The sequence below is a fragment of the Cervus elaphus genome, chromosome X, assembly GCF_910594005.1.
Source record: "Cervus elaphus chromosome X, mCerEla1.1, whole genome shotgun sequence".
NCBI classification, from domain to species: Eukaryota; Metazoa; Chordata; class Mammalia; order Artiodactyla; family Cervidae; genus Cervus; species Cervus elaphus.
The window spans coordinates 161,201,141-161,216,675 of NC_057848.1; the positions used below are offsets into that span (position 1 = coordinate 161,201,141).

Genomic DNA, 15,535 nt, shown 5'->3' on the forward strand with positions numbered 1-15,535 from the left:
GAATTTGTTTGAAACTGATGCAAGACATCAACTCAGGGACTCAGGAAACAAGTAGGAAACTGCACTTAATGTGCATTAAGGAAAAACAGCTGATAAAGTCAAATCTAAAATCTGAAAAAGGGTTAGAGAAGAATACATTGCCTTCAAAAGAACAAGAGTATAACCGACAGTCAGTGTCTTATCAGAAACATTGAAACCCAGAAAGCAACGGAATTTCACCTTTAAACTGCTTATAGAAAATAACTGAGCTGAAAACTATGGATGTAGTAAAAATATGCTTCAAAAATGAAGATAACATACATACATTTTCAATCAAAGACTAAGGGAATTCATTGCCAGCAGACCTGCTCTAAAATATTAAGGGCATTTCTCCAGGCAAGAGCAAAATGATGCTGTATGAAAACATGAAAATTGCAGGAGAGAATGAAGAGCATATTAAAAGATAGTCAATATACGTGAATCAATATTGTACAAAACAGTTATTGTTATGTCTTCAAATTATTTGTAGAATTAAAGTACATTACGACAGAAAAGTGATATTACCAAGATGGCAGAGCAGGACACCCAAGCCTCTGTCTCCCTCCAGAGAACAACAATGAGCAATCCACAAACAAAAATAGCTCTGGGAGTATTCAGGAGTCCACTTAGGAAGCTTCAGCAACACAGTGGACCACTAACCTGAAAATAACTGTATGAAAAAAGAGTAGAAAGAACAGCTCCATTTTGCCTGCATCATCCCAGTCCCAAGAGAACACTGCAGTGCCCGGAGGGAGCTCCCTGGCCCAAAATAGTTCCCTTTGCTGGGAAAAGAAAGGAACAAGTGATGAGTGACCAGCTTACCCAGCCTTTCAGGATACTGCACAAAAGACCTGCTTCATTTCACGCTACCCAGAGACTGGCATAGTTGTGACATCTGGAGATGGCTAGGAATATGGAAGGTGGGCAGGGGCTACTAGTATCAGCCATGCAGTGGGAGTGAATGTGGTTCCCAGTGACCTGCTCTGCAAAAGACCCCAGTAGCCTTTGCCACTGAGGACCTCGACAAGCCTTGAGGATGCTGCAGATCCCTGCAGCTTTCATCACTGAGGACCTCATCACAGGCCCCAGCAGACCACTCCACAGAAGGTCCCCAAAACTTTTGACATTAAGGAAACCAATGGCCAGCACAGCCACCGTGGCCCCCTGCAGCTTCTGTTCCTGAGGGCCTCATTTTGCCTTTGCAGACAGACGCCAGCTGCCTGAGTCCCTTCCTGTTTTCCTCTGTCTTCGCCCAGAACTTGCTGCAGGATGTCCAGGACCCAGGATCTGCACTGACAATTAGCCACAAAACCCACTCCAGTAATCCTTGCCTGGAAAATCGCATGGACAGAGGAGCCTGGTGGGCTGCAGTCCATGGGGTCGCAAAGAGTCAGGCACAACTGAGCGACTAACACACTTGTGACTGTGTGGGTGCATAATGCCAGCTTAGGTCCATGCAGTACCACCCTGTGGCTACCTGCAGCTAGCCCCAGTAGATGCATGAGGGTGTGCCAAAAGTCCAGGCACCTCAGCTGCTTGTATGCCTGGAGCTGGCCCTGCCTCCTTTGACTGGACCTTACTGCCATGCGTGTACTTGCAGCTAGCTCCTGCAGCCACATGAGGGCACATTAAATAGCCTGGAAGCCTGCAGTTACTTCTGTGTCCACCGTTGGCCCCAACCCTTGACATTGGCCCTTGTCACTGTATGTGTCCCCTCAGCTGGCCTCCACCCCCACAAAGGCACCTACAGCCAGTGTCCATAGTTGAACATGTGCACACCACCAGCTCTGGCCAGAACTAATACCAGCCCCAGACCCTCCCTTCTGGACCTGGAGGTATCACTAAGGACCCCAACATCCATTGTAGCCACCAGATACCCTGCAGCTCTCACCACAGTGGATCCTGGAGTTGTCAACGTTGTGATCAATGACTGACTGAGTCGATGAGCAACCTTGCACCGCCCCAGACCCAGAGACACCACATGCCCCCACACTTGGCACCTCACACCACTAGACCAAATGCCACAGCATGCACTGTGAAGGTTTTTCCTTACCAAAATCAGTCTGTTATATCTGGAAGAGGTGACTACTTTGAGTATACAGACAAACAAGTTTACACAGATCACAATGAGTTGAGAAACATGACACCACCAAAGGAATACAGTAAACTTCCAGTAACTGATTGCAGAGAAATGGAGATCCACAAACTGCATGACAGGTAGTCCAAAATAATTGGTCTAAAGTTCAGAGAGCTATAGATGGACAATTTAACAAAAGCAAGAAAAAGATACAAGAACAAAATTAAGTTCAACAGAGAGAAAAAAAAAAACATTAAAAAGACCAAACACATTTTGGAGCTGAGGAATATAATGACTGAAATTTAAAAATGCAATAGATAGTTCCAACAGCAGACTTGATGAAGAGGAGTGAACTATAAGACATTTCATTTGAAATTATCTAGTCAGAGAAGAGAAAAGAATGAAAAGGAATGAAGAAAGCTTACAGGACAACTTAAGCCAAATAATATTATAGAAATCCTAAAAGGAAAAAAGAGAAAGGAGCAGAAAGCTTCTTTAAAGAAATAATGGCCCCAAATGCCCCAAATCTGGGGAAAGATATGGATGTCCAAGTACATAAAGGTCAAAGGTCCTCAATCAGGTTCAACCCAACCAAGACTTCATTGAAACATTGTAATAAAACTGTCAAAATCAAAGACAAAGAGAGCATCTTTCCAGGGAAAGCAAGATCAGCAAGAGAAAAGAAGCTCATTACATACAAGAAAAACCACATCCCAACGCCCAGCCTTCAACATAAGTAGGTTTCTCAGCAGAAATCTTGCAGGCCTTTTCACCTTACTTATAGTTTCCTTTGTAGTGCAAAAGCTTTTAAGTTTCATTAGATCCCATTTGTTTAGTTTTGCTTTTATTTCCAATATTCTGGGAGGTGGGTCATAGAGGATCAACTAAACAAACTAAACAAATGGGATCTAATGAAACTTAAAAGCTTTTGCACTACAAAGGAAACTATAAGTAAGGTGAAAAGACAGCCCTCAGATTGGGAGAAAATAATAGCAAATGAAGAAACAGACAAAGGATTAATCTCAAAAATATACAAGCAACTCCTGAAGCTCAATTCCAGAAAAATAAATGACCCAATCAAAAAATGGGCCAGAGAACTAAACAGACATTTCTCCAAAGAAGACATACAGATGGCTAACAAACACATGAAAAGGTGCTCAACATCACTCATTATCAGAGAAATGCAAATCAAAATCACAATGAGGTACCATTACACACCAGTCAGGATGGCTGCTATCCAAAAGTCTACAAGCAATAAATGCTGGAGAGGGTGTGGAGAAAAGGGAACCCTCTTACACTGTTGGTGGGAATGCAAACTAGTACAGCCACTATGGAAAACAGTGTGGAGATTCCTTAAAAAACTGGAAATAGAACTGCCATATGACCCAGCAATCCCACTTCTGGGCATACACACTGAGGAAACCAGATCTGAAAGAGACACGTGCACCCCAATGTTCATCGCAGCACTGTTTATAATAGCCAGGACATGGAAGCAACCTAGATGCCCATCAGCAGATGAATGGATAAGGAAGCTGTGGTACATATACACCATGGAATATTACTCAGCCGTCAAAAAGAATTCATTTGAACCAGTCCTAATGAGATGGATGAAACTGGAGCCCATTATACAGAGTGAAGTAAGCCAGAAAGATAAAGAACATTACAGCATACTAACACATATATATGGAATTTAGAAAGATGGTAATGATAACCCTATATGCAAAACAGAAAAAGAGACACAGAAATACAGAACAGACTTTTGAACTCTGTGGGAGAATGTGAGGGTGGGATGTTTCAAAAGAACAGCATGTATACTATCTATGGTGAAACAGATCACCAGCCCAGGTGGGATGCATGAGACAAGTGCTCGGGCCTGGTGCACTGGGAAGACCCAGAGGAATCGGGTGGAGAGGGAGGTGGGAGGGGGGATCGGGATGGGGAATACGTGTAAATCTATGGCTGATTCATATCAATGTATGACAAAACCCACTGAAATGTTGTGAAGTAATTAGCCTCCAACTAATAAAAAAATTAAAAAAACAAAACAAAACAAAACAAAAAAAAAGAAATCTTGCAGGCCAGGGAAGAGCAGGATGATATATTCAAATTGGTAAAAGAGTAATCTGCCAGCCACAAATACTTTGCCCAGCAAAGTTGAGGGACTTCCCTATAGCTCAGATGGTAAAGAATCTGCCTGCAATGCAGGAGACCCGGGTTCAATCCCTGGGTCAGGAAGATCCCCTGGAGAAGGAAATGGCAACCCACTCCAGTATTCTTGCCTGGAGAATCCCATGGACAAAGGAGCCTGCGGGGCTACTGTCCATGGGGGTCACAAAGAGTCGGACACGACTGAGTGACTAATACACACACAGAGCAATGAAGGAGATGAAGGAGAGAGAATTACATTCTTAGGCAAACAGAAGCTGAAGGAATTCATCACAACTGGATATACTTACAAGAAATGCTAAAGGAAGTTCTTCAAGTTGAAAAGAAAGAATGCTAAGTAGTAACATGAAATCATATGAAAGTATAAAACTTACCTGTCAAGGTAAATATATAGTCAAATTAAGAGTACACTAATATTGTAATGATAGTATCTGGCTCACTTATAACTTTGGTGTAAAGGTTAAATAATGAAAGTATTAAAAATATAGCTGTAATAATTTGTTATTGGGTATGCAATATAAAAGATGTAAATTGTCACATCAAAAACATTATCTGGAAAAGCAGTGTATTCTTGGTGAGAATGTAAATTGATACAGTCACTTTCCTCAAAAAATCCAAAATGGAAATTTAATTGAAAATAAAAAAGTCATATTATCCATCAATTCTCACTTCTGGGTATATATCCAAAGGACATAAAATCAGTTTCTTGAAGAAATATCTGCAATCTCATGTTCATTTCAGCATTATTCACAGCAGGCAAGATATGTCCATTGATAGATGAATGAATAAAGAAAATGTTACATATATGCAATCCAATATTATTCAGCATTAAAAAAGAAGGAAATCCTGCCATTTGACAACATGGATAACCTGGAGGACATTATGCCGAATGAAATAAGCCTACAGAGAAAGAGAAATATCACATGATCTAATTTATATGTAAAATTGTTAAAGAAAAAAAAAAAAAGAAAGAAAAGTATTGATCTCATAGTACCAGAGAGTAGATTGGTGTGTATCAGAGCCTGAAGGGTAGAGGAAAAGGAGAAGTAATTGATCGAAGGGCACAAACTTTCTATTATAAGATGAATAAGTCCTGGGAGCCTAGTGTACAGCATGGTGACTGGAGTTAATGTCTGTTTGAAATTTGCTAAAAGAGTAGATCATAGAAGAAAAAACTAGCTACAGGGAGGTGATGGAAATGTTAGATTGTGGTAATCACTTCACAATGTATCAAAAATATGTTGTACATCTTAAAATATGATTTTTGTTTGAGAAAAATAAGTATATAAATGATTAAAACAGTAATATAAAATGCATTGCAACAATTACAAAGCAGTCTGGAGGGGAAATGGATTTTAAGACTGTTAGGTTCTACTGAAACAGCAATGTAAAGCAACTGTACTCCCAATTTTTTAAAAATGAGTATTAGGTTCTAAACATATCAGGAAAATGAAAAAATAATAGTTTGTATTAGGCTGTAGTAAGCCAAAAAAAAGCATTTTATAATCTATAAGTTAAACATTAAAGATGAATAGATGTTTGGATGGCTCAGAAATTCTACTTCTAGGTACTTACTCAAATAATATATCCCTCTAAAGTCTTGTACACCAGTGTTTATGTGGCTTCATTATAATAACCCCTGAAGGAAAGAACCCACATGTCCTTCAATAGGAAAACAGGAACCCTATATGCAAGACAGAAAAAGAGTCACAGATGTATAGAACAGACTTTGGGACTCTGTGGGAGAAGGCGAGGGTGGGATGATCTGAGAGAATAGCATCGAAACATGTATATTATCAAGTGTGAAACAGATCGCCAGTCCAGGTTGGATGCATGAGACAAGTGCTCAGGGCTGGTGCACTGGGAAGACCCAGAGGGATGGGATGGGGAGGGAGGTGGGGGGGCGTTCAGGATGGGGAACACATGTAAACCCATGGCTGATTCATGTCAATGTATGGCAAAACCACTACAATATTGTAAAGTAATTCGCCTGCAGCTAATAAAAATAATTGGGAAAATAAATAAATAAAAAATCCAAAGGAGGAAAAAAAGAGGAAAACAGGTAAACAAATTGTGGTATTGTATCCCTACCATGAAATACTATTTAGGAATAAAAAAGAACAATGATATAGATTAAGTTCATAAACATAATATTGTATTGAACAAAAACATAAATGAGTAAATACTTTATGATTTTATCTATGTGAAGTTCTAGAACAGACAAAATTAATCTATGACTGGGGAAGATGTTAACTAGAAAGGGGTATGAACTTTTTGCAGCGATAGAAAAGTTGTAAATCTTGATTAGAGTGATGGTTACATAAGTGTATAATATACATTTGTTAGAAACCATCAAACTATACCTTTAAAATCTGTGAATTTTATTTTATGTAAATTTACCTTGATAAAAAATTATTGCTAAAACAACTAGGGATATAGTAGTCAAAATGTTATTAATTAAAAAGAACACAAGTGAAAAGGGAAGAAGGAACATAAACCAGATGGGCCAGATAGAAAACAAATACGGTTGTAAGATTTTGTTGTTGTTATTCAGTCACTCATTTATGTCCAACTCTTTGCAACCCCATGGACTGTAGCATGCCATGCTTCCTTCCCTTCACTATCTCCTGGAGTTTGCTCACACTCATGTACATTGAGTCAATGATGCCATCCAACCGTCTCATTCTCTGTCTCCCCCTTCTCCTGCCCTTAATCTTTCCCAGCATCAGAGTCTTTTTCAGTGAGTCAGCACTTCATGTCAGGTGGCCAAAATATTGTAGATAGTATAGTAAGATAGTAGACATAAATCCAACAATATCAGAAATTGCATTTAATGTAAATGGATTGGGTATTCCAGATAAAAGACACAAGTTGTTATCATTATTTGTATATTTCTTAGTTTAGGTTTGTCTGTCTTACATATAAGAGATACACTTTAAATAGTAAGATACAGAAAGGTGAAAAGTAAAAGTATGGACAAAGATATACCATGCCAACATTAAGCCAAAGCAAGCTAGCATAGTGATGTTAATCTGCAGACAGTAAGAATAGAATCATGTTTCAGTTTACATGTTGTCTAGAAACTGTAGAATATACCCACATATAAAGTTAACACTGAATATTTTGTGATCCCCATTTTCACAGTGAAAAACTACCATGGGTCAGGTTTGTGAGAACATTCTTTTCAGGTGAAAAGAGCAAGCAGTGTTTTGCAGAGTCATTAGAGGGAAACAAACTTAGAAATATAGTTAATGGGAATTTTCTAGAGTTTGTAGAACTGGGAGAGTCATTTCTCTCAACCGCACACCTGGCTTTAGGAGGGCTCAGATCGAAAATTAATACTGCCAGAACCCTGTGAATTATTTGCAATGAGTATCAAGTCTTACAGTTGTTGCTGTTCAGTTACTAAATCACGTTTGACTCTTTGCGACCCCATGACTGCAGCCCACCAGACTTCTCTGTCCTTGTGGTGAAGTTTACTATTTTTGTGAACCCTGCATGGCTCATCATGGCTTTATTTACTCTCAGCTAATCTTGTATATTATTCTGATTTTAGAAAACAGTCCAAGTTCAAATCTGGGACCCACCACTTTATAGCCAGGCATGTTAGGCTAGTTATTTAGCCTCCAGGGGCCCAAGTTTCTGTCTGCAGCTCAGCTGAGCTACGAAGAGCTGAGCTGCCAGGTGTCAGAGTAGCTGATGAAGACAGCCAGCCAAAAGAAAAGTAGCGTTCAAGCATTTACTCACCTGCTGTGATAGTATAAGCAAGAGCAGAGAGAGCACCAGTGACCCATGGTTCCATTTTCCACCGAGGGAGGGCCCGCTAGGTGGGTCAGCACAGGCAGAGGGATCATCTGCCTGTTGAGGGAGGCCACACAAGGGGCTGCTGCTGCTCTATGGACCTGGGAGTAGGGGAAGGGATAGGGGAGAGGCTAGGAGTAGAAAAGGACTGAGTCTGAGTGGAGGAAAGTGTGTTCAAGGATCTTGTCTTCTTCCTCTGATAAAGAGGCCTCAGGGGAGGCACCAGAGGAAGGCCCCAGATAAGAAGGAGGCCTTTGAATGAAGGTGCCTGGACTAGGAAGTCAGATACACATCAGGACGCCTGCCTCTGCTTGGGTCTGGAAAATCACGTGTAGGTTTTTGGCCAGAAGCTGGACTCCTCAGTTTCGACTGTAAAATGGGGGATCATAAATGGAATGATGGAGACTTCCCTAGCACTACAGTGGTTGGGACTCCACAATTCCAATGCAAGGGACATGGGTTCAATCTCTGGTCGGGGAGTTGAGATCCTACACTATATATAGACCAGCAAAGAAGAAAAAAAAATGGCATGATACATATAAAATGTTTAGGAGAACTCCTGGTACCACATGATAAATTCTCAAGTGTCTATTATTTTAGTGTTGTTAGTGTTACCCTTGAGTTAAAACTCCTTACTTGTGATGTTGTGATATATAATAAGAAATGTATATGTGTATATATATATGTATATATATATATATATATCTGTGTGTGTGTATATGTACACTTGACCTTTGAACAACATAGGTTTGGACCTCAAGGGTCCACTTATACTAGGATTTTTTTCAATAGTAAACACTGCAGTATTACGTGATCCTTGGTTGGTTGAATCCGAGAATTCAGAAACAAGGATATGGAAGGATGACTATAAGTTACACTCTGATTTTTGACTTTGAAGAGTTAGTGCCCCTAACACTTGCATTGTTCAAGTGTCAACTGTATTTAGTCTTCATCCTCATTTCTGGCAGGCTTCCCAGGTGGTGCTAATGGTAAAGAACCCACCTGCCAATGCAGGAAACATAATGAAATGTGGGTTTGCTCCCTGGGTTGGGAAGATCCATTGGAAAAGGAAATGGCAACCCATTCTAGTATTATTGCCTGGAGAATGTCATGGACACAGGAGCCTGGCAGGATATTGTCCATTGAGTCACAAAGAGTCGAAAGGGAATGAAGTGATTTAGCATGAACATAAGCCTCATTTTTGGCACAGAGCTCCTAAAATCCTTGGAATTTCCTGTAAGTTCAGTTCAGTTGTTCACTTATATCCAACTCTTTGCAACCCCATGGACTGCAGCACGCCACAGTTCACTGTCCATCACCAACTCCTGGAGCTTCCTCAAACTCATGTCCATCAAGTCAGTGATGCCATCCAACCATCTCATCCTCTGTCATCCCCTTCTCCTCCTGCCCTCAATCTTTCCCAGCATCAGGGTCTTTTCAAATGAGTCAGCTCTTTGCATCAGATAGCCAAAGTATTGGAGTTTCAGGACATCAGTCCTTCCAATGAACACCCAGGACTGACCTTCTCTAGGATGGACTGGTTGGATCTCCTTGCAGTCCAAGGGACTCTCAAGAGTCTTCTCCAACACCACAGTTCAAAAGCATCAATTCTTCAGTGCTCAGTTTTCTTTATAGTCCAACTCCACATACATACATGTCTACTGGAAAAACCATAGCCTTGACTAGACGGACCTTTGTTGGCAAAGTAATGTCTCTGCTATGTAATATGCTGTCTAGGTTGGTCATAGCTTTTCTTCCAAGGAGCAAGTGTCTTTTAATTACATGACTGCAGTCACCATCTGCAGTGACTATGGTGCCCCCCAAAATAAAGTCTCTTAGTGTTTCCACTGTTTACCCATCTATTTGCTATGAAGTGATGAGAAAAGGCAGAGGAACCAGAGATCAAATTGCCATCATCTGCTGGATCATAGAAGAAGCAAGAGAGTTCAAAAAAACTCATCTATTTCTGCTTTATTGACTATACCAAAGCCTTTGACTCTGTGGATCACAATAAATTGTGGCAAATTCATAAAGAGATGGGAATACCAGACCACCTGACCTGCCTCTTGAGAAATCTGTATGCAGGTCAGGAAGCAACAGTTAGAACTGGACATAGAAAAACAGACTGGTTCCAAATTGGGAAAGGAGTACGTCAAGGCTGTATATTGTTTCCCTGCTTATTTAACTTATATGTAGAGTACATCATGAGAAATGCTGGACTGGATGAAGCACAAGCTGGAATCAAGATTGCTGGGAGAAATATCAATAACCTCAGATATGCAGATGACACCACCCTTATGGCAGAAAGTAAAGAAGAACTAAAGAGCTTGTTGATGAAAGTGAAAGAGGAGAGTGAAAGAGTTGGCTTAAAGCTCAACATTCAGAAAGCTAAGATCATGGCATCCAGTCCCATCACTTCATGGGAAATAGATGGGGAGACAGTGGAAAAAGTGTCAGATTTTATTTTTGGGGGGCTCCAAAATCACTGCAGATGGTGACTGCAGCCATGAAATTAAAACACACTTACCCCTTGGAAGGAAAGTTATGACCAACTTAGACAGCATATTACATAGCAGAGACATTACTTTGCCAACAAAGGTCCGTCTAGTCAAGGCTATGGTTTTTCCAGTAGACATGTATGTATGTGGAGTTGGACTATAAAGAAAACTGAGCACTGAAGAATTGATGCTTTTGAACTGTGGTGTTGGAGAAGACTCTTGAGAGTCCCTTGGACTGCAAGGAGATCCAACCAGTCCATCCTAGAGAAGGTCAGTCCTGGGTGTTCATTGGAAGGACTGATGTCCTGAAACTCCAATACTTTGGCTATCTGATGCAAAGAGCTGACTCATTTGAAAAGACCCTGATGCTGGGAAAGATTGAGGGCAGGAGGAGAAGGGGATGACAGAGGATGAGATGGTTGGATGACATCACCGACTCAATGGAGATGAATTTGAGTAAACTCTGGGCATTGGTGATGGACAGGGAGGCCTGGCGTGCTGTGGTCCATGGGGTCGTGAAGAGTCAGACACAACTGAGCAACTGAAGTGAACTGATGGGACCAGATGCCATGATCTTAGTTTTCTGCATGTTGAGTTTTAAACCAACTTTTTCACTTTCATCAAGAGGCTCTTTAGTTCTTCGCTTTCTGCCATAAGGGTGGTATCATGTGTGTATCTGAGGTTATTGATATTTCTCCTGGCAATCTTGATTCCAGCTTGTGATTCATCCAGCCCGGCATTTCATATGATGTACTCTGCATATAAGTTAAATAAGCAGGGTGACAATATACAGCCTTGACGTACTCCTTTCCCAATTTGGAACCAGTCTGTTTTTCTATGTCCAGTTCTAACTGTTGCTTCCTGACCTGCATACAGATTTCTCAAGAGGCAGGTCAGGTGGTCTGGTATTCCCATCCCTTTAAGAATGTTCCACAGTTTGTTGTGATTCACATGGTCAAGGGCTTTGGCGTCGTCAATAAAACAGAGATTTTTTTTTCTGGAACTCTTTTGCTTTTTCAAATATCCAATGGATGTTGGCAATTTGATCTCTGGTTCCTCTCGCCTTCTCTAAATCCAGCTTGAACATCTGGAAGTTCATGGTTCCTGTACTGTTGAAGCCTGGGTTGGAGCATTTTGAGTATTACTTTGCTAGCATGTGAGATGAGTGCAATTGTGCGGTAGTTTGAACATTCTTTGGCATTGCCTTTCTTTGGGATTGGAATGAAAACTGACCTTTTCCAGTCCTGTGACCACTGCTGAGTTTTCCAAATTTGCTGGCGTATTGAGTGCAGCACTTACACACCATCATCTTTTAGGATTTGCAATAGCTCAGCTGGAATTCCATCACCTCCACTAGCTTTGTTCATAGTGATGCTTCCTAAGGCCCACTTGACTTTGCATTCCAGGATGTCTGGCTCTAGGTGGGTGATCACACCATCATGGTTATCTGAGTCATGAACATCTTTTTTGTATAGTTCTTCTGTGTGTGTTCTTGCCACCTCTTCTTAATATCTTCTGCTTCTGTTAGGTCCATACCATTTCTGTCCTTTATTGTGCCCATCTTTGCATGAAATGTTCCCTTGATATCTCTAATTTTCTTGAAGAGATCTCTAGTCTTTCCCATTCATTTGTTTTCCTCTGTTTCTTAGCACTGATCACTGAAGAAGGCTTCCTTATCTCTCCTTGCTATTTTTATCTCTCCTTGCTATTCTTTGGAATTCCCTGTAAAGAGAGATCCAGTGGTGTGTTTTGCTAAGTTAATGAGGTGACCTTTGGGCTGCACTTAAGGATGGGGGCTGGTTGTCAGTGGAGCCATCCTTGTGATTGGAGGGTTGGAAGGTTCAGCCCTACCTCCAACAACCCCTCCCCTGTAGAGGAGGGGCTGGAGATTGAGTTCCTTTGTCAGTAGCCAGTGATTATATCAACCATGCCTACCTAATGAAGACTCCAGGGTTTGGGGAGCTTGCAGGTTGGTGAACATGTGGGATTTTGGGACAGGTGGCATCTGAAGAGGGCAAAGAAGCTCTGTGCCCTTCCCTATACCTTGCCATATGTGTTTCCTTCACCTGGCTGTTCCTGAGTTGTATCCTTTTATAATAAATTGGTAAGCTAGGGAGTAAATTGGAGAAGGAAATGGCAACCCACTCCAATATTCTGCCTGGAGAATCCCGTGGACAGAGGAGCCTGGCAGGCTATAGTCCATGGGGTTGCAAGAGTTGGACGTGAGTTAGCATCTAAACCACCAGGGAGTAAATGGGTTTCCTGAGTTCCGTGAGCTGCTCTAGCAAACTCATGGAACCCAAGGAGGGGGTCATGGGAACATCTGATATATAACTGGTTGGTAAGAGGAATAATAATTGTGTTGTTGGTTTAGTCACTAAGTCGTGTCTGACTCTTGCAATCCCATGGACTATAGCCTGCTGGGCTCCTCTGTTCATGGGATTCTCCAGGAGAGAATACTGGGGTGGGTTGCCATTTCCTTCTCTGTACAAAAGTCTAATAACTTGGGCTTGTGACTGGTGTCTGATGTGGGAGGACACAGTATAAGACACCCAGTAGTTGTCCAGAGAATTGTTTCTTGGAGGTGTGTGGAAACCACCACCCCCACACTTTGAAATTGGGTCCAAAAACCCAAGAGACTTGTAGTTGCTTATGTGTGTGTGCTCAGTCGCTCAGTTGTGTCTGACTCTTTGTGACACCATGGACCGTAGCCCTCCAGGCTCCTCTGTCCATGGGCTTCTCCAGGCAAGAATACTGGGGTGGATAGCCATTTCCTTCTCCAGGGTATCTTCCCATCCCAGGGATTGAACCTGAGTCTCTTGCGTTCCTGGATTTCCCTGGTGGCTCAGTGGTAAACAATCCTCCTGTCAATGCAGGAGCTGCAGGTTTCATCCCTGGGTCAGGAAGATCTCTTGGAGTAGGAAATGGCAACGCAGTCCAGTATTTTTGCCTGGGAAATTCCATGGACAGAGGAGCGGGGTGGGCTACAGTCCATAGGGTCAGAAAAGAGTCGGATAGGAGTTAGCCACCAAACAGCAGCAACAACAGATAGAGCTAGTTCCTAATCTCTGGAACCTGTGTCTGTTTCAGTGGTTGCAGACATGAAGAGAAGAGAAGGCAGTGTGGCCACGAGGGCAGAGAATAGAGTGATGCAGCCGAGGTCAAAGGATGCCAGCAGCCAGGTTTGTGGTAGTCTGATTCAGTAGCCAGAAGAAACTCATTCAGAAACTAATAAAATTACCCCTTATGAAGAATTAGGTGATTGAAACAGAGTTCGGAATAAGATTTTTTCATCGATGATCCTTTTATAGTATCTATTTTGTCAAACAAGATGAGTGCATTTACCTTTAAAATGTAAACCATCAATCTCTCCTTTAATTCAAAGATTTCCTCTCTTCACAGCTCAGACTGGGACCCTAGTCATGCAGACCACTGTGAGGAAGGGGAGTAGACAGTATTCTGGACTTCCACTTGCTCTGCTGTGCCAGCTTGCTCCTGACGTGGAGATTCAAGACAAAGAGCTTGGCTTTAGCACAGTCTGGCTATTGGTACCTCTGTCCAGGCAGCTGGCCCAACTACAGGCTCTTCATCTCATCTCTTGTTTGCATGAGCTCTTTGGAGGCCTTCACCCTGCCACATTCCAGGACCAAGGTGAGGAATGACTTCCTATGATTCCCCTATATCTCCTTCCCTTTGAATCTTAAAGCTGGTATGCAGTTCCCACAAGTCTTCTCAAGCTGAATAGTGCTGCCTTCTCTTCTTATATTTACATCACGAAAGGAGTTCAGTAGCTTTTACACAACAGTGAAAATGAGTTTCAAGAGTATATCACCCACCTTGGGCACTCCATCCAACATCTGCCTTAACAGGCGATCTATTACACAAGCAATCACAAAGTTCTGCCCTTTTCAATGCCAAAATGTTTCCCAATTCCCTTCATTTGCGTCGCCACCACCTTGTTCAGGCCACGTCTTTCACCTGGATTGTTGTGGTGGCTTCCTCACATTGCCTGCTTTGTACTGCTCTGGTCCAATCTATATCCCAAACAGTAACCAGAATACTCTTTCCAAATGCAAATCAGATCTTGTCACCTCCTGGTTCAACACAAGTCAGATGCTTCCCACTGACCTCCTAGTGAACCCCTTGACATGATTTTACAAGACCATCGTGATCTGGTCACTGTGTATAATACTTCTTCAGCATTATGTGATATCTTCCTCTGCCTCCCCCACTGCTCACTAATCATCCCATTCCTTCTTTCCTAGTTCTATCCTCTTATTTATTTTCCCTTTCTTGCAAATACTAATCAATCAATATCTCTTTCTTCCTCTCTCCCTATCCAGGCTCCCCTCCCAGCCTTCCCCCTTCTTATTCCCTAGCCTGGCGTAATCTTCCCTCCATTCCTTACTGGTATACGTCCTACTTCTCCTTTGTGTCACAATTTAAAGCCAGTTGATGGGAAAAGTCTTTGCTGATCCCTCAAGACTAGGTTAGAGTCATGTTTTATATATTCCCACAACCACTAAACTAATTTTAGTGTATTGTAATACCCATCATGTGGGAATTATAATTTCCCATCTCATTTGTTCTTTTTGGTTTGTTTGTTTCCCAACTAGAAAGGAAGCTCATTGAGGGCATGAACTTTTAAGAATTTAATCAATAGAAGGTACAGAATAAAAATGTGATCATTGGAGGTCACATACATGAATAAAACCTAATAGAATTTAATATCAAAATTAACTGAACTATTCAATGCAAGGAAGTGGTAATAAATAGCATTTGTTAGGGTGCAAATCCAATTAGACCTAGATTTTACCTCCTTGAAGGTTAAATCTAGAAAAGACAACTGAGAAAGTAGATGGCAATAATCTCAGCTGTCTAAATTTTTACATAAAATAGTATTTTATTACTAAAATGCATTTTGTTACAGTTATATAAGATGTTAACATAAGAAGAGTTTGGAGGACTGGTATAC

At 41.5% G+C, this 15,535-nt stretch overlaps 1 protein-coding gene across 2 annotated transcripts in view; it reads left to right on the forward strand.

Annotated features, from left to right (window-relative positions):
• Nucleotides 1-15,535, forward strand: part of FANCB (FA complementation group B) — a 115,287-nt gene that overhangs the window by 42,099 nt on the left and 57,653 nt on the right. For both annotated transcript variants that reach the window (XM_043896171.1, XM_043896170.1), the window contains exon 10: nt 13,963-14,211. In XM_043896171.1, coding sequence (XP_043752106.1) covers nt 13,963-13,980 — 18 coding nt within the window. In that variant the 3' untranslated portion in view covers nt 13,981-14,211. The remainder of the gene's footprint in view (nt 1-13,962; nt 14,212-15,535) is intronic.